Genomic DNA, 22,929 nt, shown 5'->3' on the forward strand with positions numbered 1-22,929 from the left:
TTATGGATGGTCTTTATTTTCCAAACCATATAATGTTAAAAGATAGTCTCCTGAAGGAATACAATTTGCTGCAAATTCACCAGCATGATTTGTGGCTTCTTTTTATTGTAATTAGGAGACATTATGGCCTTTATATATATAGTCTTTTTTTATGTGTGACTCTATAATGTCAATGAAACTCTACCTTTTTACCCTGATTTTATATTATGCTTGGCGGATTTGATTGATAAGTGCAGCTCTACACCCATGGCACATGAACATGGTGTTTCTGTGTGGAGACCAAGTGGAGACCACTGAAACATCTATGCACAAAATTCCAAAAGGCTGACCAGACTTCTAAACAAGCTCAAATCAGCTTTACAGCCACGCTATTGATAATCGCTCACTTTTTTGTATTGGGATTGTATTGAACTTTCATTTAGCTGCCAAATTCTTCACAACTTTTCACATGTTTCAGGAAAACATAGAACATTGTGTTGAAGATGTCGGTAAAGTGCTTCGAGAGGCTCGTCATGAGGCACATAAAGACCCAGCTCCCACCCGCTCTGGACCCCATGCAGTTTGCGTATCGTACAAACCGCTCCACGGACGATGCCATCTCCACAACCCTCCATCTGGCCCTCACCCATCTGGATAACAAGGACTCTCATGTAAGGATGCTGTTCATAGACTTCAGTTCAGCATTCAACACAATTATTCCTCAGCACCTGATCGAGAAGCTGAGCCTACTGGGCCTGAACACCTCCCTCTGTAACTGGATCCTGGACTTCCTGACTGAGAGACCTCAGTCAGTACGGATCGGGAACAGCATCTCCAGCACCACCACACTGAGCACTAGAGGCCCTCAGGGCTGTGTGCTCAGTCCACTGCTGTTTGACTCTGCTGACTCACGACTGTGCACCAACGCCCAGCTCGAATCATATCATCAAGTTTGCCGATGACACGACCGTGGTGGGTCTCATCAGCAAGAACGACGAGTCAGCATACAGAGAGGAGGTGCAACGGTTAACAGCCTGGTATGGAGCCAACAATCTGTCTCTAAACGTTGACAAAACTAAAGAGATGGTTGATGACTTCAGGAGAACACAGAGTGACCATTCTCCACTGATCATCGATGGATCCTCAGTGGAGATCGTAAAGAGCACCAAATTCCTTGGTGTTCATCTGGTGGACAACCTCACCTGGTCACTTAACACCAGCTCCATCACCAAGAAAGCCCAGCAGCGTCTCTACTTCCTGAGAAGGCTGAGGAAAGCTCATCTCCCTCCCCCCATTCTGACCATGTTCTACAGAGGGACCATCGAGAGCATCTTGAGCAGCTGCATCACTGCCTGGTTTGGGAACTGCACCGTCTCGGATCGCAAGACCCTACAGAGGATAGTGAGGACAGCTGAGAAGATCATCGGAGTCTCTCTCCCCTTTATCATGGACATTTACACCACACGCTGCATCCGCAAAGCAAACAGCATTGTGGATGACCACACACACCCGTCACACACACTCTTCACCCTTCTACCATCAGGAAAACGGTTCCGAAGCATTCGGGCCGTCACATCAAGACTGTGCAACAGTTTTTTCCCGCAAGCCATCAGGCTCCTCAACAAACATCTGAACTGAACTCTCTCACACACACACACACACTCACACACACACACACACACACTTACACACAACTGTGTGACTGATCTGAACAACCGGACTCAACACACATTATACACTTCGCACACCCAGGTTTCAGCACCATTTACATTTTTCATTATCGCAAAATGTTTACATGCCTTTTGTTGCTGATCTTCCGGGACTTGCTCTCTTTGCACAATATTCTGTCCAAATCCTTTGGTCACTGTTCAGTTTATTTTGATTGCTGCTAAATTGTAGAATTACACAATTCTGTTTACATTTTTCTGCTTTTGTAGAATTGCACAATTCTGTTTACATTTTTCTGTTTAAATTTTTCTGCTACTGTGCACCTTATTCTGTCACGACAGGTTTTACTGGCGGAGCTATTGCTATTTTTATTTTTATATTTTGTGTATTGTGTATTGTCCTGCACTGTCCTGTGTTGTCTTGCACTGTCTTGTGTTGTCTTTTGCACTGTTTGCACCAGTTGCAAACAGTGCAGTCTGTTCTGTGACTGTTGTTTTATGTTGTTAAATGTAGCACCTGGGTTCAGGAGGAACGTTGTTTCATTTCACTGTGTACTGCATCACCTATATATGGTTGAAATGACAATAAAAGCTTCTTGACTTCTTGACTTGACATGTGAAACTGAATGGATAAAATTTATACAAAAAAACCACAAAAAAACAACACTGTTCTTCTTCTTGCACTGTAAACTACTGCACTGTATATCTAGAGCCAACTGAATTAATCATTAATCATAAGCTTTTTGACATACATTTTATGAATGTTTTGCATCATGAAATGATCACATGGATCGTAAAAATCATAAAATATTTATTGTGACAATTCTGACAATAAACGTTTACAAATTCTTTATAAAACAGTATACAGCTGAGGATATTGGAAACAGTTTCTAAATTGTTTGTGTTTTAGTTAAGTTTGTAAATTAGTTTCCAAAATGAGTTAACTTTATTATGGGAAGTGTTTATAAATACTACATAGAAGTATTTTCTGTTTTATACAAAACAATTCTAATACCTCATTGAGTTTACTCAAAACCCAATTTGACAATGACATACAATTAAAAAGATAAAGTCATGTAAAACTTACACAAACATCAAGCAGTGGTTAACAAACTGAAGCACAGAGGTTGAATGTTATCAGACTTCCACTACATGAGAGTAACAAGATAACATTGGTGGTTATATCTGGCTGTCAGCTGCTATACAACAGTGACATCATTATTTACCACATAGTTGATTTCAGCACTGACTATTATGGTTGTGGGATCTGTAGTCTTATTCTCATCAGGTTGGTTATCACTGTCTTTCTCTGACAAATCCAGAGGCATGGACTGTAAGGGAAAAGGAAAGTGGTCCAGGGGAGCATGCTCAATTTTGCACAAGCTGTCTTCACTATCGCTGCTGTAGCCATGGTTAGAGCAGCATGTCTCCTCTGCCTGGGAGCTAAGCTGAACCGCGAAGGGCAACTGTGTTTCTGTTTGAACTTCCTTATGACTGATTATTCTCTCCTCAAGACTATAAGCATCTTCTGGACTGGGCTCCACTTTACGGAATATATTGCGAGCAAAAAGGCTGATGCAGAACATCTCCACAATTACTGAATAGTGGTAGATTACTGTGACAGAGGGAGAAAAAGAAAATTCAAATTACAGATTAAAACATCCGCAAATATATAATAATATCAGGACTGGTGCGAAGACTCACACTGAGAGCGAAACAGAGCAGAGAAGGGAGGTGCACAAGGCACAACTTTTAATGCCCCCATAGTTTCCAAAATCCCATTCTGAAGTCCACACAGGACTAAAACAACAATGATGCAAACAAATTTAGCTCGAAGTCCATAGCCATGCAGTGCTCTTCTGGTTGCTTTATAAAACAGCAGGTAGCCGTAATAGGACATGAAGGTGGACACACCAATGACTGCATTTACATAAATGTTGGGATCAAATGATTCAACCTGGGATGAAGAATACAAAAAATTCAAAGCATTGATGTAGTTACTATGCTGAATAAACATGCCATTTATTGAACTGCTTTAACAAAGTATTTGAACAAGCAATTGTTTTAAATTCTTACACACCTGAAACAGCCAGAATTCAAACATATTATTTGAAAAAGGCTGTGAAAAAGTCTTATAAGAAGTAAAATCACTGGCAGGACATTTACTGGTTAATTAATGTGACCACATGCTAGTATGTAATATTTGCATTGTATTCAGGTTGTCTGAATGTCAGATACTAGATATCTCTAGATAACTCATTGAATGTGTGTAGGATTTATAAGGAATTGAACTGATATTTGGAAGGTCACAGCAAGGTCAGTAGATTCATTTAATGTATATATTAACGGTATATTCTAGCAGGCAAATTAGTAAAATGTACAAGTAAACTTGTTAATGATTGACTCACATCACCATAGTCATACTGTTCATCTGTCCAAAGGACGAGTGTGATGAAGAAAACAAGAGTTCTGACTACAGAGAGCTGGAGAACCGCAGCCGTCATCCATCCTAGACTTGTCCTGTAGCAGAGGTGTGATGTTACAACAAAAGAAGTTTATTTCATATTTAGCTATAGCCTTTACAATGTAAACCAAATAGCTCAAAAGTATTTACTTGAAAGCAATGCAAAATGAGTATGTGGCTCTGTTGTGCTTTACCTGTTAATGTTGATGAGGGGCAAACAGCAGCAACAGCAACAGGGAAAAGGGTCTGGAGAAACCTGTTCCCCTGCCAGCACCTCAAGCATTCGGGTCTTCCCTCCAAAGAAGTTTTCAATAAGACCCATAAACTTCAACAGAGTTAAGGAGTGATATCTTTAAGACAAAATTGAGAATACTTTAGAGCAATCTATATGAATTTTAAAAATAAAATAAAATCAGACAAAAAATATATAAAGGTATAGTATTTCTGATGATTTGGCAACCATACATTAATACAATCAAAAGTATAGCAAGAATGTAAAAGTTGCTTACAAAGAAGCTATAAAATTGCACAATGAGGAGGACCTGGGAACATATAGTGCAGTGATGGAGGTCATTCCGAAGACCTGATGTAAAAGTATAGCAAAAAACTAAACTGATAATCATTAGTCTTTCAAAGCATATCATATAACAAAACCATCTACTGACTGATAATAATGTTTAGGTAATGTTTTACCGGATACATGCCCAAGATCCACAGGCTGAGGCACCTGTGTCTGGACGAAGGCACGTGGCGGAGAAAAAAGCCAACTTCCTCCAGGAACAGAGCCAGTAGAAGGACAGCCAGTGCAGCGGGGACGAGGTACAGCCACAACTCGTTTTTAATTACTTTATGTGAGAAACATTAACAATCTTAACTTCTTTAAAATATGCACAAAACTGTATTTTGCAGAAAATCACTACAACCAGAAAGCACACAGGTAACCTCTCTCAAAAATATAATAATATGACAAAGGTAATGTATTTATTGGCATTTCTTTTACTATAAAACAAAACAACAAAAGAGCTTATGACCATTAAGGGTTTGAAGACAATTTGTTATCATAAATACAGTTTTGCATATACACATATAAAAGTATTATGCATTTAAAAAATATATATTCAAACCAGAGTTTTATGTCTACTATAAATTACTCAAATCTGAAATGTGTCCCCAATTCTACAATAATTGTTAACAACAAAGAACAATCACTATTTACAACTATAGTGAGAATAAATGCACCACAGGATGAACTACAACAGCAGATGACCACATTGTGATTTCACTTCTGTTAGCCAATAACAATAAGATGAGGGTGCAGACTTACTAAAACTGTATAGATCAAAATCGGACAAACATATCCTGTTCTTTGTCTTGTCTTCACATGTTGTTGAGCTTGTTTATACTGTGGACTTAGTGGTTTTCTGCTGTTCTAAAGCATAATGATTTGAGTGGTGTTGTCCTTCTGGCAGCTCAAACCAATCTGGTGTTTCTCCTCTGACCTCTCTCAACCACAAGGCATTTACACCCACAGAACTGTCACACGCTAAATGCCTTTTTTTTTTTTTTCGCCCTGTGCAAACTTTAATCATTGGGATTAGTTAAAAAAAAATACCAGAAGAACAGAATATAATCAATCCAAACCATCATGTCTGGTAAAAAAAAAAAGCCACAATCAAACGAATTGAAATCACCTCTTTTTGTTTGATGTGAACATTAACTGAAGCACATGTTCTGTATCTACATGATTTTGTTCATTGCACTGTTGTCACACGATCTGCTGAGGGTAATCGAAAAAGATTATATAATATGCATACAAAAAAGGAATCTTATTGGGAATAAAACAAGAGGGATGTGCTGTTAGAGGGAGGAAACTGATCACTAGCGGACTGTCTCTTATGTTTTAACATGTAGATCTAGTTATTCTCTTATCAGCCTCTCTCTCTCTCTCTCTCTCTCTCTCTCTCTCTCTCTCTCTCTCTCAATCTTTCTTTCTCTCTATCACTAATGCTTATGATTATGATTAGCACTTATGCTATTAAGAAAAAAAAATATGCAGTGTGTTTAAAAGCAGTTGCATATAATAAAATTTTTTTTTCAGTTTCCCATGGTAGAAAACATTAGGCAAAACATTTTCCCCAAATGGCACTAACACTGGAGACTCTTTACACAAATCCTTACAATATCAGCAATTACAGTGGGTTTTCTTCCCCCTTATTTGTTCATGTAAAGTCCCTGAACTGTTACTATAGAAATGCCAATGGATTAGAGCCAGGGAAATAATATAAATGTGATTTACTAGGAAGGAGGCAGAATTGTTACAGATATTAACACCTTCTGAATTCTTAACACAAGAGTGCAGAGATATTACAGTGGGGCTGCATAAATAATGTGACATAAGTGCAACATAATCCTTCCATTATAACATTATTGTTACATCAATCTAAAGCATTTTTGTTTAGGAACAGTGAACAAACAGCAAAATACAAATCCCAAAAAATATTTAAGAAATATGTTATTTATAATTTTTTTTTTTTTTTGCCTATATTAATGGATGCTTGGGACAAAAATGTTTACAATCTCAGACAGACATAATTAAGATTCTCCATTAATATGTAAGGATCGCTGGTTGCAAAAACAACCAAGCTGAAGTGCTATCTCATGTTTACCTTTAAAGAACTCGGATGAAAGTGGGATCTCAGCACCCATCAGGCTGCAGTTGTCTGTTTTCTTGATCATTGCTCTGACCTCTGAAATCTGAACAAGATTTTGTTTTAATACGTTGGTTTTAACAACAGCCAAAGATAGTCAGAGAGTTGGATCTGCTCTGTGCTAAGGAAGTTCCTGATTGTCTTCCTGATCTGAGAAATTAATGATTGACAAATACAGGTAGATGTACAGGTGAGGGGCCAAGTCCATCCACCTGCATGCAGACTGGTGCAGCACAGGGTTTAATGGTATAGGCAAATATCTCTGCTATGAATCAATTACAAATGTAAGGTGACATTCTCAAATGATCTCCATCTCAAAAACAAATCACCGTCATATTTCATACAGGTGGCAAATCTATCTTGTTTAAATATTATTATATTATAATTTTATATATATATATATATATATATATATATATATATATATATATATATATATATATATATATATATATATATATTATAAGTATATAATAAATTGCATAAATCAATCTGACAATATTTCATGCATTCATAAATCACAAAATTACAACAAAATTAAGTCGTCCATATTAACCACGGGGTATAATTAAGAATTATATTGAATTGTAGCGATTTGATAAAAAAAAATTATGTGCACATAAAACAGCAAATCAAATACATTGCTACAATTATATTACATACACAGTTATGCATTACAATATCTCTATTATGTTTGTCATTCAGGCACACAATATAGATAAGACAGTTATTTTGAAATCCAGATCCTCTTAGTAGGCGTATACGGAAATAAGCATGTGGGCAGTAAACATGTTGGCATGATGAAGTCAATACCGAGATCGTCGAGTTTGGTTATGATCCGATGTTCGACTATTTATGAATGAATATTGTGTGTGTTTTCAGCTGGCTCGTGTTACACTGCCTGTAACATTGCTGTATAGCAATAATGGAGTCTCTCTACATTCGATTTGACTCGTATGACTTTGACAGCGATGCTCGATTTCAAGACGGGCTGAAGAAAGTAAACACGCCAACATGTAAAGAAGATTTGCTAAAGCTAAAGATCTACTTTTATAACAGGTAACTGTGCAGAAAGCCCTGTTTTTTTCTTCTTATATAAACAGTAACAGCAGGAGCTGCTCAGCATCGTGGAAAATCTGTTGTTCACTTTATTCCTCTCAGAGGAAGATTCAAACATTAAAACTGCACAGAGAGTAAAAAATAGTATACTGAAAGCAATTCACATTATAAATGAAAACTACGAAGATAATAATATATACATATACACCGATCAGACATAACATTATGAATGGTGAAGTGAATAACACTGATTATCTTTTTATCATGGCACATGTTAGTGGGTGGGATGTATTAGGCAGCAAGTGAACATTTTGTCCTCAAAGTTGATGTGTTAGAAGCAAGAAAAATGGGCAAGCATAAGGATTTGAGTGAGCTTTATAATGGCTAAATTGTGATGAGTAGATGACTAGATGGGTCAGAGCATCTCCAAAACTGCAGCTCTTGTGGGATGGTTCTGGTCTGCGGTGTCTATCAAAAGTGGTCCAAGGAAGGAACAGTGGTGAACCGGCGACAGGGTCATGAGGATCTTTGATGCACATGGGGAGCGAAGGCCGGTCCGTGTGGTCCGATCCAACAGACGAGCTCCTGTAGCTCAAACTGCTGAGGAAGGCAGCAACATTAAAGCATTTTGTAACACTATAAATCAGAAGACATTGTCACAGCAAAGCTTTATAGAAATATATCAATTCAGGATATACATTTTAAATAGTTTTAAATGAGCAAAAACCAGACCAGAGCCGACTGTGGCATGAAAAAGTCCTGAAACAACGAATGGTGATAGACATAATTTCATTAAATAACTGTTTAATATATTGCTAAACAGTGCAGGAACCAGGAACATGAAGGATATGTTGATGAAGTTGTTTACTAATTGGGATTTAAGGGACTTGACTGTTTGTGGAGTCACTATTATAAAAAAAACTCTAGTCTCAAGCCATCTGAGAAAATTAAAGTCTATTAATTGCTGTCTCAAGCCCTCTTTATTAAGTTTTACCATCCACACAAATCTTATGTATCTGTCTGTAGTCCATTCTAGGCAGCAGTGAATGGTTTTCAGGTGATGAGAACTTCAACCAGAAGTAGGGCATAAGGTTGGATAAAGTGGGTCCAGGAAGCAGAAGGGATCAGAGTCACTGGTATCTCAGGACAAGTCTTTACTTCTTAATGGAGAGAACGAGAGAATGAAAAAAATGCAGATTGTTATTTTTACCTGTTATGTAATAGTTAATGATAACATGGATTGTGTGCAGAATGTTAGCAGGGACTTTGCTATGACCGCATATCTAAAAAGAAGAGCTGGAAAGGAACGCAGACATGAGGGCATAGACAAAATGTTTATTTTATTTTTCCTCATCTCCAAAGAAAATAGGTTTTATTAAACTGCAGAAAATCTTTGTATAATAATTTCTGGATATGACGATAAGAAGCAAAATATGAAAAGATCATTGTAAATCAAATTATTACTTTTATTCCATTCCAGGTTTTTTGAACCAATTGACCTGAGTGGTTACAAGGAATGGTGTGCTGTATCAGATAGATCACACCAGGCTGCTGAGGAGATGAGCAGTGTTCAACATGACTTTGGCACAAGTAACTCTGAGAAAGTGATTCTTCCCCAGACAGACATGGAGGCCAAGTCAGCACAGAACATCCAGCTATCTTTTGCAGAAGTGTTTCAAATGATTCAAGAAGGAAAAGAGATTCCAGGACTCCAAAAGCTGGACATCAAACCTTGTAACCAACTTCCCACTTCATCGCAAATGCCAAGGAAGTTAAAACCTTGGGAGAAGTAGCTAAAGCAGAATCGTGAATTATTGAACTGTATGGAAAAATGGTGCCAGTGAGAATTTGTTTTCCCTTTTCTAGCTGTGCTTCGTATTAATTCAATGTAAATATTAATTCATTTGTAAAAGTCATTTGTAAGTCATCTTTTGTAATTAACAATGCTATACATTATGCTATAATTCCTTTCTAATTTTATATATTTATACCGTATGGCTGTTCATTGAGTCAAATCAATTTATGAGGATTAATATAACTTCTATCTTTCTCTGAATTTTATTGTTCTTTGCTTATTAAATGCTTATACAAAGTTCTCTTTCACAAGCTTTAGTTTCAGGATTTTAAAGCTTTCTTTAGTAAACTATTTTTTTTTTAATGATCTTGCCCTGTAATGGAAACATGACTGTAGAATTTGGTTTCCTGGTTGTCCCTTTTTTTGTTGTTGGTGACCATTAAGAAGCGCAGAAATAAGGACCTGAGTGATGAAGGATAGGTTGATGTGTTCACAATCCTTTACACAAAAATTTAGAACATTATTTTAATAAACTTCATTGAGGGGTTATATAAAGTTGTGTAATCAACATTAATCAATAATCATTGTACAGTGCTGCTGTTCCTTGAACAGTTTTGTCAGCAGTAGTGCCCATGATGCATCTCTTGTATCATTAGAATTAAACACTGTATGTGATAGTGAGTTACAATAAGATGCATATAGGGAGTAAGATGTGCCAAAATTTTTCTATAGATCAGGAGCTCAGAATGGCAGATGTTTCAGTTTAGATATTCATTTATATTAAATTCCACAAATCAAATTCAGAGGTGAAACAAATCTACTTTATATAAACATCATCGTCAACGGCAAACTGACAAGTTCATCTTGTCTGCGAAGATTTAGGATACAAATGGTGCACACAGTGTTATTTCCAGTTTGCCCTTCTCCTGCCAGAGTTCCCAGGTGTGTTCAATCTGCTTAGCACTGGAGGTGGTGATGTTCATTCTGCAGCTACTACTGTTCCCTGCTGACTAACCGATTCTCAGAGGGAAGCCATGGAAGAATGTTGCTGTCTCTGAGATGGCACTTTTGCCAAGATTTTCTTGGCACAGCTTCAGCGTTGCGAGAAATGCAGCAATTAGAGACAACCTGATAGCCAGTTTAGATAAATACATACTTCAAACATACATAAGTGTTTCTTTAAACTTAGATGACTATATATTATACAGTCCTATAATATACTAATTCAAAAAACACAGATGAGTCCCGTTTTGTTTTTTTAAATGCTAAAGCAAAAAAACTAGGAAAATCATTTTTAACGGTGCTAATTTTATTAACGTGCAAATAATGCAGCATAGATTTTTGTTTGACAATTTTTTTTATTTCAAATAAAAATAAATAAATATAAGAGGCTAAATTAAACACATTTATTCACATCGCCCTTCCTTTACTTAAATAAAAACACAGCAGATAAGTTTAAAAGGACACAAACTTACATTCCTGTCACTTCATATATAATAATAATAACTCATTATTTCATACTTGCTCTGTGTTGAACTGTTCGGACAAAAGTGATTTAGGGGTATACTTAACACAAAGATGTTCACATTTTCATGATAACCTTTGATTTATCCAGTTCTATTCTTTATAGTTTTGCAGCTGAGTTTCCTAAATTGTTGGTGCAGAGTTAGAAGCATACATTTTTCAGATTTCATTGTCTGCTGAAGCATTAAGGTTTCTCTTTGAATGGAACTAAGGGGCCTAAACCTGCAGTAAGCTCTGAGCTTATTTTACATCTTTCCCTTCTGTACTAAAGCTAAACTCAGCCAGTAAACGCTGCTTAGGAAACTGCCAGCCTTCACCCAATAGCACCTTACTACATCTATTTCGGGAAATTTTTGCATCTACTTCTGTATGAATCACTGCATGCATGGGCACAAATATCCCAACCAATAGCAAATAATTTATCATTTTTGTTGATGGTTTGGTGTTTACATAACTTTAGCTGAATAGTGTATTTGTGAATTAATTAGAATGCTTTATTTTGTTATGATTCTGAATTAATTTTAATTTAATTAATGATTTATTTAAGAGTGCTACACAGCAGGTGGCAACTAAATATTTCTATTCAGCTACAGAAAATGTTGCACTGAATATGTGCTGTTTTTTGTCGTTGTAAACACTACTATTTAGACATGTATTAAATTTTAAAACCAAACGTGTTGTACCATTAGATCTCCTGAGACTATTTCTTCTTATTTCTTCTTCTTAATATGTGAACTACCAGATAAATGCTATAATGAATGTCCCAAAATAAGTGTAAATGTAAATACAAGAGTTAATTCGTAAGGTGGACGTTTTCTAGTAATCCAAAATTTTAAGTTATCCTCTGATACCTGCTTGCAGGCAGAAAGAGTGAAGGTTACAGGATTCAAGAGACAAAATTGACCTATTTACCTTAGTGTTCTACCACCTCCAACTACTCCTTACAAATAAAATTAAATAAATAAAATAACTATTAGCATAATAATCATTAATTGGGTATGAGCGTGTGTATTCATTTATCGGAATAATTAAAATACATGAATGAATGAATAAATAAATTAAATATTTTGCACAGGATCACTAGATGGCGTCGTTCGAGAGCTGATGCAATAGCAACAGGTTAATAAAACGTTTTTAAGAAAGGCTTTATGTACCAAAAATGCACAAACCCAGACTACTAAGGAGCGTAATTATTGCTTATTTCATTTATGCAAGAAACTAATAAAAGTGGCAAAATGTAAAAAAGAAAAAAAAAACTTTTTTTTATGTTTGACAGAAGATTGGTTTAAAAAACTGTATTAGGAAACTTGGACCTGCATGTTTAAGCTCAAAGTTATTTTGAAACATAGAACTATCCCTCAAAAGTATATATTAGTATATAATTATATATTAGTATTATATATATTAGTAAGGAGCGATAAAGGAAAGATGGTATAATTACTTTGGATTATTTTTAGTGTGTAAACAAATATTTTATTTCAAAACCTGCAATACAGAACAATTGCATAGTAATTATTAAGTGTACATGTAAAGGTTTGTCTACATATAAAACAGTTAAGTGGCAGCTCTCTCCGTAAAGATGCTCAGATGTTAGTTTTAAGAGTAACACCTCATGCAAACATATGCATGTTTTGAAACAATTATGGATCACATTGGTCTATTTTTGTTGATGCTTCTTATGAAACTTTGTATAAACTTTTAAGATTACCTGCAGTAATGTAACCATTCATGCAAGAAAAAAAAGCCTAAAGTTGTTTCAATTTAATCAGGATATAAAAGTTAAAGTGAAAGTATCCTAAAATGTCTTTATTTTAAAAGCTACTTGGCCTGTATTTTATTTCTTGTCTAACCAGTGCCTCAGAAAGGGGAAGTTGCCAGAGGGAAGACCAGAAAACAACAGATTACATGTACAAGTTAGAGGCAGTTAAAAGCTAGAACTGAAATTTAACAGTAGCTTATGGCAATGTGCGTTCTTTACATGAGCACAGTGCTGCAAGAGCAACCTTATCTTAATGTTCGACTAAACACAATCACGTTTAGAGAAATTGCAACAAACACCTTTAATAATATCAAAATCATACATCTGTTAATTCAAAAATAAATATTTGAAGCCACAGAAATAGAACACTTACAAATATAAAACATTTAAAGTGCAAATGCAAAAGGCACCTAACTGGAAGATGGCAGTGTGCATGTGCAAATTTAAACACTTTAACAAGAGCTTTACATTTAACCTGGCAATTGCCTAAAACTCTTCTGGTTCACCAGCATCATCTTCTGGGATTTCAAAACCCTCCTGCTAAAACAAAATCAATTAAAAGAAATGTTGTGAATGACTAAAAACACCACTGCCTGTGTATATATATATATACACCTTAAATACCTTAAGTAACACTTACATCTGAGGCATATAGAATGTCAACTATTTTTTGCAGTGTGGGATCGGCTTCTCCCTCTTTTTCCTGGCAAATGAGCTCAATGTTTCTCAGTTTGCTGAAATAAAAGTCCCGCTCCTTCTCCAAATCAACAACAGTGCACTTTAGATCACTGACCTGGCGAAAATATATGTGAAACTAAATACAAAGCTAGGTATGATGCTTTGGTGGAATCTGCTAAAATATATTCAATAAAATACAGGTGTGAATGAGAAAATGAACAAAACCCAGCGAATTTAAAAAAAAGAAACTATGACTACATCTGTTTGCTTCCTACTTATACTGGAAATAAATATTACCATTCCCAATATATTAAATGTGCAGCATTTCAGGCTGATATCTGCATTGGTTTTTGTGAAAGTTTGATCCGAGTATGACATTTTACTATAAACACAAAAGCTAAAAATCCAGAGTCACGGCTTCTAGAATACTTGGACACAATTGTTGTCTAGTGTAAAAAGAAAAAACTGCTGTTACATAATTGCTCATTTGTGGCCTGCTGAAGTTGAAGATGGAAATTATTGATTATTAAAAAATAAATAAATGCAAAAATGTCTGTTTCCATAATAAAATATAGCATAATTGATTAGAAATATTTCCTGATATATATGAAAAGTTGAAAGCTTTAATGTGCTTTATTCTCCACATTTTTCAGCAGGTCAGTGTTGACCAATGCAACTGTGGTAATTTATACAGCATACCATTCTCTGAAATTTCAAGCAAATAGCATAAATAGTTAAGAAATAATGACTTGTGCCAAAATATATCAAGAAAGTATGTTGCAAATCTGATATGGTAAGTTAAAAGTCTTAGAGTACATTTACATGATTGACCCATTTATGAATTTAGCATTATCAGATTTGTGGTGCAGTACTTCTATAAACAACAAATCTAAATTAATAATTATATTGAGATTTGCGTTTTAAGGTGTGCATAAAATTGTATGAGGTAATTTTTTTTTTTGCAAAATCTAACCATCTGCATGAGCTCCTCTTTGGCCCCTGAATCTGTTCTCTGCACAGGAGGAGTTGCTCGGTTGGGAGAAGCTGCAGACATTCTCTGTGGAGCTGGAAACACCATGGTACACAACACAATGGTCAGAGTGGTGCATAATTACAACATCATAGCAGAATAAAGCTGCAAATAATGCTAATTCAGTTTAACTATACACACTATACACACATTTTTGTATCTTACCCACTGGAGCCATAGGTTTCACTGAAATCTGTGTCTCTGGAGAGGGAAAAAAAATGTCATATGTATCTCACACACACACACACACACCATACCCACACACTATCTTACAAAAGTGAGTATACCCCTTTACATTTTTTCAACCATGTTGGTGTTTATCTTCTCAAGAGACAAAACTATAGAAACGAAACTTGGATATATTTTAGAGTAGTGAATGTGCAGTTTGTATAGCAGTACAGATTTACTGTCCTCTAAAAAATAACTCAACATACATTATTGTCTAAATAATAACTGGTGAGTACACCATAAGTGAACATGTCAAAACAGTGTACAAAGTGTTAATATTTAGTATGAGCACTATTGTTAGTAGGGTTGTCAATAGGTTCAGGTCTGGAGACATACTTGGCCACTCAATCACCTTTACCTTCAGCAAGGCAGTTGGCATCTCGGCAATGTGCGTTTGGGGTCGTTAATATGTTGATCGTTGTATTAAAACTAGGGACGCACCGAAATGAAAATTCTTGGCCGAAACCGAAAAAGGAGGAAAGCAAGGCCGAAAACCGAAACACCGAAAGAAATTATGCCAATTATTATTACCATTGCATTTATGGCTATGACTGCGTACTAAACTTACTAAACTTGCATAAATTAATATAAAATTTTATAAAGAATAAATCACAAATAATGAAAATATTTATTTATAGCACATTGCAACAATGCACAGGATAAAATAAATTTAAATTTAGTCTTAAATGTTTGACTTAAATGCACTCATGTATACATTAAATAATAATGTACAGGCCCTCTGGCCTGCTGAAAGGTTGTAAAATTAAATGTTCTTTCATAAAAACAAAGTGCATTCAGAACAAGTGCAACTGCTTAAAGATACAATACAACAATATCACTGCAAAACTTCCTTGCCTTTTCAAAAACGTCCACCACAGACGGAGTGCGCGTGCTCGTAGGGGTTTTGCTTTTCTGTGCGTTTGTGTTTCTCTCATATTTAGCATATCGATCGGATGTTTGGATTTCAAATTAAACCCGACGTGGAGAAAGTTTTTGCAGACGCACCCCCTCTTGAAATTTTGCCATTACGTTTTGAAAATCGCTATCTGTGGGTCTTTCTCAGATATACTGAAATACGTCCACACCACAGACATGTTGTTTTAGACAAGCACGTGCAGGCAGCGGTTTCTGTTTGCATCATCACAACAAACCAAAAAAGGAACTTTTGGGCCGAAAATTTTTGGTGGCCGAATATTCGGTGCATCCCTAATTAAAACTGACGTTTCGGTTTTTTGAATGAAGGGCATGATGTTCTGATTCAGAATGTCACACAATATGTTGGAATCCCTGCTTCCCTCAATGAACTGCAGCTCCTCACTACCAGCAGCATTAATCATCCTCAGACCACAATGATACCACCACCATGCTTGACTGTAGGCTAGACAATTCTTTTTTGGTACTCCTCACCAGGGTGTCGCCACTTCGGCTGAACATCGTGTGAGCCAAATAAGTTTCTTAGTCTTATCAGACCACAGAACATGGTTCCAGTAATCCATGCTCTTGGACAGGTTGTCTTCAGCAAATCTTTTTTGTGAGCCAGCTTCAAAAGAGGCTTACTTCTGGGACGACTGTCATGCAAACCAACTAGTTGCAGTGTGCGGCGTATGGTCTGAGCAATGACAAGCGGACCTTTTGCTTCTGCAACCTCTAAATCAATGCTGCAGCACTCATGCATCTCATGCACCAGGCCTGTTCTGAGCGGGGCCCGTCTTGTAAAACTTCTGTATGACCCTGGCCACTGTACTGTAACTCAATTTCAGGGTGTTACAGATCTTCTTATAGTCTAGGCCATTTTTTTTTGGAAAGCAACAATTCTAATTCGAGTTCTTGGCCATTAGGTGCCATGTTGAACATCCAGGTCAGTATGAGAGAACTGCAATCAAAGTATAATTTTAACTGCTCTAATACAAGATACACAAATGTCAAGCAGATAAACACATGAACATGATGAATAGAACATGTGGCTTTGCATGGTTACACAACATACAGCTGTGATCACTTGGGGTGTACTCACTTTTGTTGGCAGCTATTTTGACAATAATGGCTGTATGTTGAGTTATTTTCAGAGGACAGTAAATCTATACTGCTATACAAACTACACATTGACTATTCTAAAAATATATCAGTTTAATTTCTATAGTATTGTTCCTTGATATAAGTAAATATACTAGGGACAACAACGGTACACAAAATTGCTTGTCTTTTGTTTTAACGCAGTTTATCACCAATTGTGATCAACATTTAAACAGTTTACATTTTTAAAACAATTTTAAATCAAATTTCTTATTGATTGAATAATATATTTTTAGAAAAATTTAAATAAATCTAATCCATGCAATACACTTATTGTATTGATTAAATTAAGTTATAATTAAATTGATTACATAAAATAAAATGTTTAATATATGGAACACCTTTTCCACACAGCACCATTTTGTTTTGGATTTTGTTTTCTCACAAAAAAAAACCCAACAACAACAACAACAACATTTAAAAACGGCATGTGTTCACTTGTGTTATCTTTTGCTAATATTTAAATTAGTTTGATTATCTAAAACATTAAAGTGTGACAAAACATGCAAAAAAAAAGAAATCAGGAAGGGGGCAAACACTTGTACACAGTGTCTGTGTAACAACCAAAAAAAATAAAATAAATAAATAAATAAATATATATATATATATACACAGTGAGGAAAATAAGTATTTGAACACCCTGCTATTTTGCAAGTTCTCCCACTTAGAAATCATGGAGGGGTCTAAAATGGTCATCGTAGGTGCATGTCCACTGTGAGAGACATAATCTAAAAAACAAAAATCCAGAAATCACAATGCATGATTTTTAAACTATTTATTTGTATGATACTTATTTGCAGCTGTATTTGAACACCTGTCTATCAGCTAGAATTCTGACCCTCAAAGACCTGTTAGTCTGCCTTTAAAATGTCCACCTCCACTACATTTATTATCCTAAATTAGATGCACCTGTTTGAGGTCGTTAGCTGCATAAAGACACCTGTCCACCCCATACAATCAGTAAGAATCCAACTACTAACATGCGCAAGACCAAAGAGCTGTCCAAAGACACTAGAGACAAAATTGTACACCTCCACAAGGCTGGAAAGGGCTACGGGGAAATTGCCAAGCAGCTTGGTGAAAAAAGGTCCACTGTTGGAGCAATCATTAGAAAATGGAAGAAGCTAAACATGACTGTCAATCTCCCTCGGACTGGGGCGCCATGCAAGATCTCACCTCGTGGGGTCTCAATGATCCTAAGGAAGGTGAGAAATCAGCCCAGAACTACACGGGAGGAGCTGGTCAATGACCTGAAAAGAGCTGGGATCACCGTTTCCAAGGTTACTGTTGGTAATACACTAAGACGTCATGGTTTGAAATCATGCATGGCACGGAAGGTTCCCCAGCTTAAACCAGCACATGTCCAGGCACGTCTTAAGTTTGCCAATGACCATTTGGATGATCCAGAGGAGTCATGGGAGAAAGTCATGTGGTCAGATGAGAATAAAATAGAACTTTTGGGCCATAATTCCACTAAACGTGTTTGGAGGAAGAAGAATGATGAGTACCATCCCAAGAACACCGTCCCTACTGTGAAGCATGGGGGTGGTAGCATCTTGCTTTGGGGGTGTTTTTCTGCACATGGGACAGGGCAACAGCACTGTATTAAGGAGAGGATGACCGGGGCCATGTATTGCGAGATTTTGGGGAACAACCTCCTTCCCTCAGTTAGAGCATTGAAGATGGGTCGAGGCTGGGTCTTCCAACATGACAATGACCCGAAGTACACAGCCAGGATAACCAAGGAGTGGCTCTGTAAGAAGCATATCAAGGTTCTGGCATGGCCTAGCCAGTCTCCAGACCTAAACCCAATAGAGAATCTTTGGAGGGAGCTCAAACTCCGTGTTTCTCAGCGACAGGCCAGAAACCTGACTGATCTAGAGAAGATCTGTGTGGAGGAGTGGGCCAAAATCCCTCCTGCAGTGTGTGCAAACCTGGTGAAAAACTACAGGAAACGTTTGACCTCTGTAATTGCAAACAAAGGCTACTGTACCAAATATTAACACTGACTTTCTCAGGTGTTCAAATACTTATTTGCAGCTGTATCATACAAATAAATAGTTAAAAAAAATCATATATTGTGATTTCTGGAATTTATTTTTTAGATTATGTCTCTCACAGTGGACATGCACCGCAAAATAGCAGGGTGTTCAAATACTTATTTTCCTCACTATATATATATATATATATATATATATATATATATATATATATATATATATATATATATATATTTTTTTTTTTTTTTATTATTTTTTTTTTTTTCTCTTCTCTCCCCCATGGATTGTTAGACACAAAGCAAATTTTAGAAGAATTACAAAAAATAATTTAACACCTACAAAAGTACATTCTGAAATTGTAATGAGAACCTACTTTGGTACTATGAGTGAAACTCATTATTATTTATATATTTTTTAAGATGGCGATATCTATGTTAAAAAAAAAAAAAAAAAAAAAAAAAAAAAGTGTGTTTAGACAGGGACCACTGTATCTGAAATGTTCTTATACATGATTAACAGAAAATGTATTTACCGTAATCCAACAATTTTGGTTATTTACTTGCACAATAGAGCTTTACATATTGAACTTGCCACAAGTTGACTTGCATTTGAGTTAGTGAGGTTTGGGTTAAACCCATTCAATGTAAGGTCAAACAACTTTAAAATCGTAATACTAGATGTAATATTAATATGCCTGTGTTTTTCACTATTAAAATTTTACAAAAATCATGGACCTAGCATGGACCTGGCCTCTAATAGTGGCTATGCTGAATTCTGCTATGGTTAGGAAAAACGCTTTTACCCAAACTACCTTTCCGAGGTTTATTGGTCAAGCTTGGAGCAGTACACTGGGAGGCAGCGACGTCCTGGCCCTGTCGAGCTGCTTCTGGATCATACTCCTTTCCATCATAGTTTGCATCAAAGAATTTCTTAAACCACTGCACAAACTCAAAGTTATCCTGGAATTTTCCTTTCACAAGCTTGTCCACTGAGATAATCTACCAAAGAAAAAAGAAGAAGAAAAAACAACACAGGACTGTATTCAACTAGCCAAAATTGTATGTGCCCAATACAATAAATAATGTATTTACAATATTTGTAAATAAATCATTGTGCTAGTCTTTACTTACTTTATTAACCCCTAACTTTTTAAAGCTTCCTTGTAGGATTTTAAAGTTGTGGATATACTCATGCTCCAGTTTGGCCTGGAATTTCACTTTCTTCAATGGCACGCATGCTGGGAACAGCATGTCCATGAACTGACAGTATGCAGCACCTATAGGAACACCACAGCAGCAGCACATCTTTGTGTGTTCTTTAGCTCATCTTGCTAAAGATAATCTGAAGTATATGAAGTCTGTTGAGGATGAAATAGGTCAGTGTAAAGGGACTGACCTGTACACAGCTGCTCGATCTTGGCATGGTTCATGTGGAGGGAACTGTTAATCCAGGTCAGCAGATCATGGCGACTGAGGTTGTCACTGGTTACTGATGTGGAGTAAACGTTCACAGCCATGACTGGAAGAGGACAGGAAAAAAACGGTGTGCTTCTGAAATAAACATTTTCAATTCTATCATACTTTCATTCTTAGCCAATTGTAAATCACAAACGTTTAATTTAAAGGGAAAAATCCACCCTGAACACCTTGCATTAATCGTGCTATGTAAAATGTATTCATCCCAAAAGGAAATTGTAATTTTTGCATATTCCAAATTGTCAAAGCAAAGAGTCAGCGATGTTGCAGCACAGCTGGAGCAGAGAGGGTTGAGGGTTATGGCCCAACATTGGTGGCTTGGCACTGCTGGGGTTTAAACCCTGGATTTTATGATCAATTTAACCACTGAAACGCTATTGTCTTCAATAGCATTCAACTTCTGACTTGCCATCTTGGTTAATGGTTTCCTACATGACCCACAGTGCTAGCTGACAACCTGTGGATAAATAGATTACACCCCTCCCTCATCTCTAAATAGAGAACACTGCCTCGATGCTTTAGTCATTAATCAGTCCAACTCTTCAATCCCCATATCTGTTCACACTATTCAGATGCATACCATTAATGTCCTTAAAATCAACATGCTTGCCAAGTTTATACATGAAACTGTGCATTCACAAACTAGGTTTGCTATTCTACGTTGAATTATTCATTAGGACATTGCTGGAAAAAATAGAGTATTAGAAGTTCTTGCTCTTTTATCTTTTGCAAACACAACCACGAACTGGTAAAGGTAATACTACATAATCCAACAATCAAAAAGCACCAAAATTTGCATTTAAAAAAAAAAAAACAAAAACAAAAAACAAACTCTTTTATGGATGTCGAGGAAAGAAGAATATACAGCTATAATTTTGCAAGCAAGAACTTTGCTAGGAGAGCTGCTTAAACCAGCCAGGTGAGTTAGCGCACGCGCTGCGTTATATGTACGTCCTACTATCACCTAATTGACCAACAAATATACTTAAGCATTCAATTACAACTAATTACAGAGTTTATTTTCAAACTCAAGCTCGAGTCTTTGGCACGTTTTCGAAACGCGTTAACGAAACAACATTCATTGTAACATTACCGGGTTAAAACTGAGTCTCGCCGTCGCTCGAATTTGGACTCTGCCGCCGTTTCGGGCTGCGCCATCTGAGCCGCCTTCATTCCCTCTGGGCGTGTCGCCTCGGTCACGTGACCACACCTTACATCCAATTAAAGGAAAACAGCTAATAAAATGTGCTGTACGAAAGTCCAACAAGAGACGTTGCATTATAATATTTTTTTTCTTTCTTGTCTTCTCGTGATCTCGACATAACAAACGTTGTTTTCCCCATAATCACTACGTAATTTTCTCATGATCTTGACATAAACATTGTTTCCTCCTGACCGGTACTTAACTTTAGACCATGTTCTGTCGGACATAGTGTGTAAATTGTCAATCACTGAGACAGAGCTGTTTCAGTTTGTGTATGTGTCCCTAAACATAGTAAAAGAGCATGCGATCATCCATGATGCTGCGATGATGCTGCTTCTAGAACAGGGGTGTCCAAGCTTTTCCACAAAGGGCCGGTGTGGGTGCAGGTTTTCATTCCAACCAATCAATGGTTATACCTGATAGTCATTGAAAATTAAGATAATTAGATTTGAACAGGTAGAATTTGGTGTAGACCTGCTTGGTTGCAATGAAAACCTGCACACACACTGGTCCTTTCTGGAAAAGATTGGACACCCCTGCTCTAGAACATACATAATGTACTGCATTATGCAGAATACACAGAAAAATTGTGATCACGTGGAAACAATGTTTGTTATGTCGAGATCACAAGGAAATTAGGTCGTGATCACGAAAAAATAATAAAGAAAAAAAAGAAAAATATTATATTGCATGGCCTCTTAGGACTTCTCTAGTGTTGTTAGGTATGAGAAGGTTGTAGTGCTTTAAGGTTGCAGTGGAGAAGGTGGAGTGGAAAGGAACTGGACAGTTATAGATAATAAAAATAAAATCACTGGTCTTCTCCCACTATCCAGCTGTCAGTCTGGGTGGGTCTGATCCCATGATAGAGTTTTGTTTCATGCTGATGGAAACCTTTTTCTGTTGCATCCCATCCACCGCGAGGTGTAATGCATTGTGTTTTTTTATTTACTATAGACTTTCTGTGCCCAGTTTGTTTGTTTTACTCCGATCTCTCATCATCAAATGTGTTTCAAACTGAAGAAACCTTGTTTTTGAACCATTTTGTGTAAACTCCAGAGCACTGGTTCCCCACTAGGGGTCGCTAAAATTTAGCGAGTTGCTTTTTTAAAATTAATTAATTGATTTCATTTATGACAGCACGTTAAATAATTGTTTGTGTATAAGTTATTGTTGTGTTTTAACTGATATGTAACTGTATATTTTTAGTCTTTAAAGTACAAAAAAAATACAATAATAGATGAATTCTCTGATTAAATGATATTTATGTTAATAGATATTAATTTGCT

The 22,929-nt window shown here is 36.4% G+C and overlaps 3 protein-coding genes across 11 annotated transcripts; 1 reads left to right on the forward strand and 2 right to left on the reverse strand.

Annotated features, from left to right (window-relative positions):
• Nucleotides 1–2,569: 2,569 nt before the first annotated feature.
• On the reverse strand, nucleotides 2,570–7,028 carry LOC310732781 (organic solute transporter subunit alpha). Of its 2 annotated transcripts, none has more exons than XM_083553442.1 (7): nucleotides 6,777–7,028; nucleotides 4,804–4,955; nucleotides 4,620–4,717; nucleotides 4,305–4,460; nucleotides 4,055–4,166; nucleotides 3,351–3,603; nucleotides 2,570–3,261 (listed from the first exon to the last, which is right to left on the reverse strand). In XM_083553442.1, exons 1-7 carry the CDS (start codon nucleotides 6,844–6,846, stop codon nucleotides 2,846–2,848), a joined length of 1,257 nt encoding a protein of 418 aa, XP_083409568.1. In that variant the 5' UTR covers nucleotides 6,847–7,028; the 3' UTR covers nucleotides 2,570–2,845. The 2 variants fall into 2 exon arrangements, with proteins under 2 accessions (XP_083409568.1, XP_083409569.1); XM_083553443.1 differs by having other exon boundaries at nucleotides 4,620–4,693; nucleotides 6,777–7,027.
• Nucleotides 7,029–7,581: 553 nt separating this feature from the next.
• Nucleotides 7,582–10,227, forward strand: LOC310732860 (uncharacterized protein). Of its 2 annotated transcripts, XR_014535565.1 has the most exons (3): nucleotides 7,582–7,877; nucleotides 9,358–9,869; nucleotides 9,905–10,227. XR_014535565.1 is itself a non-coding variant. In XM_083553555.1 (2 exons), the coding sequence occupies exons 1-2, from the start codon at nucleotides 7,744–7,746 to the stop codon at nucleotides 9,668–9,670; spliced, it is 447 nt and encodes a 148-aa protein (XP_083409681.1). In that variant the 5' UTR covers nucleotides 7,582–7,743; the 3' UTR covers nucleotides 9,671–10,227. The 2 variants fall into 2 exon arrangements, 1 of the variants encoding a protein (XP_083409681.1); XM_083553555.1 differs by having other exon boundaries at nucleotides 9,358–10,227.
• Nucleotides 10,228–13,241: 3,014 nt separating this feature from the next.
• mapre1a (microtubule-associated protein, RP/EB family, member 1a) lies at nucleotides 13,242–21,664 on the reverse strand. 7 transcript variants are annotated; one of them, XM_083553606.1, is made up of 8 exons: nucleotides 21,533–21,664; nucleotides 20,360–20,482; nucleotides 20,095–20,240; nucleotides 19,776–19,962; nucleotides 14,829–14,864; nucleotides 14,607–14,698; nucleotides 13,596–13,748; nucleotides 13,242–13,492 (listed from the first exon to the last, which is right to left on the reverse strand). In XM_083553606.1, the coding sequence occupies exons 2-8, from the start codon at nucleotides 20,478–20,480 to the stop codon at nucleotides 13,442–13,444; spliced, it is 786 nt and encodes a 261-aa protein (XP_083409732.1). In that variant the 5' UTR covers nucleotides 20,481–20,482; nucleotides 21,533–21,664; the 3' UTR covers nucleotides 13,242–13,441. The 7 variants fall into 7 exon arrangements, with proteins under 7 accessions (XP_083409732.1, XP_083409731.1, XP_083409730.1 ...); XM_083553605.1 differs by having other exon boundaries at nucleotides 13,242–13,495; nucleotides 14,814–14,864; nucleotides 19,767–19,962; XM_083553604.1 differs by having other exon boundaries at nucleotides 13,242–13,495; nucleotides 20,360–20,514; nucleotides 21,533–21,627.
• Between the last annotated feature and the right edge of the window lie 1,265 nt (nucleotides 21,665–22,929).

The sequence above is a fragment of the Silurus aristotelis genome, assembly GCF_946808225.1.
Source record: "Silurus aristotelis genome assembly, chromosome: 11".
Taxonomy (NCBI): Eukaryota; Metazoa; Chordata; class Actinopteri; order Siluriformes; family Siluridae; genus Silurus; species Silurus aristotelis.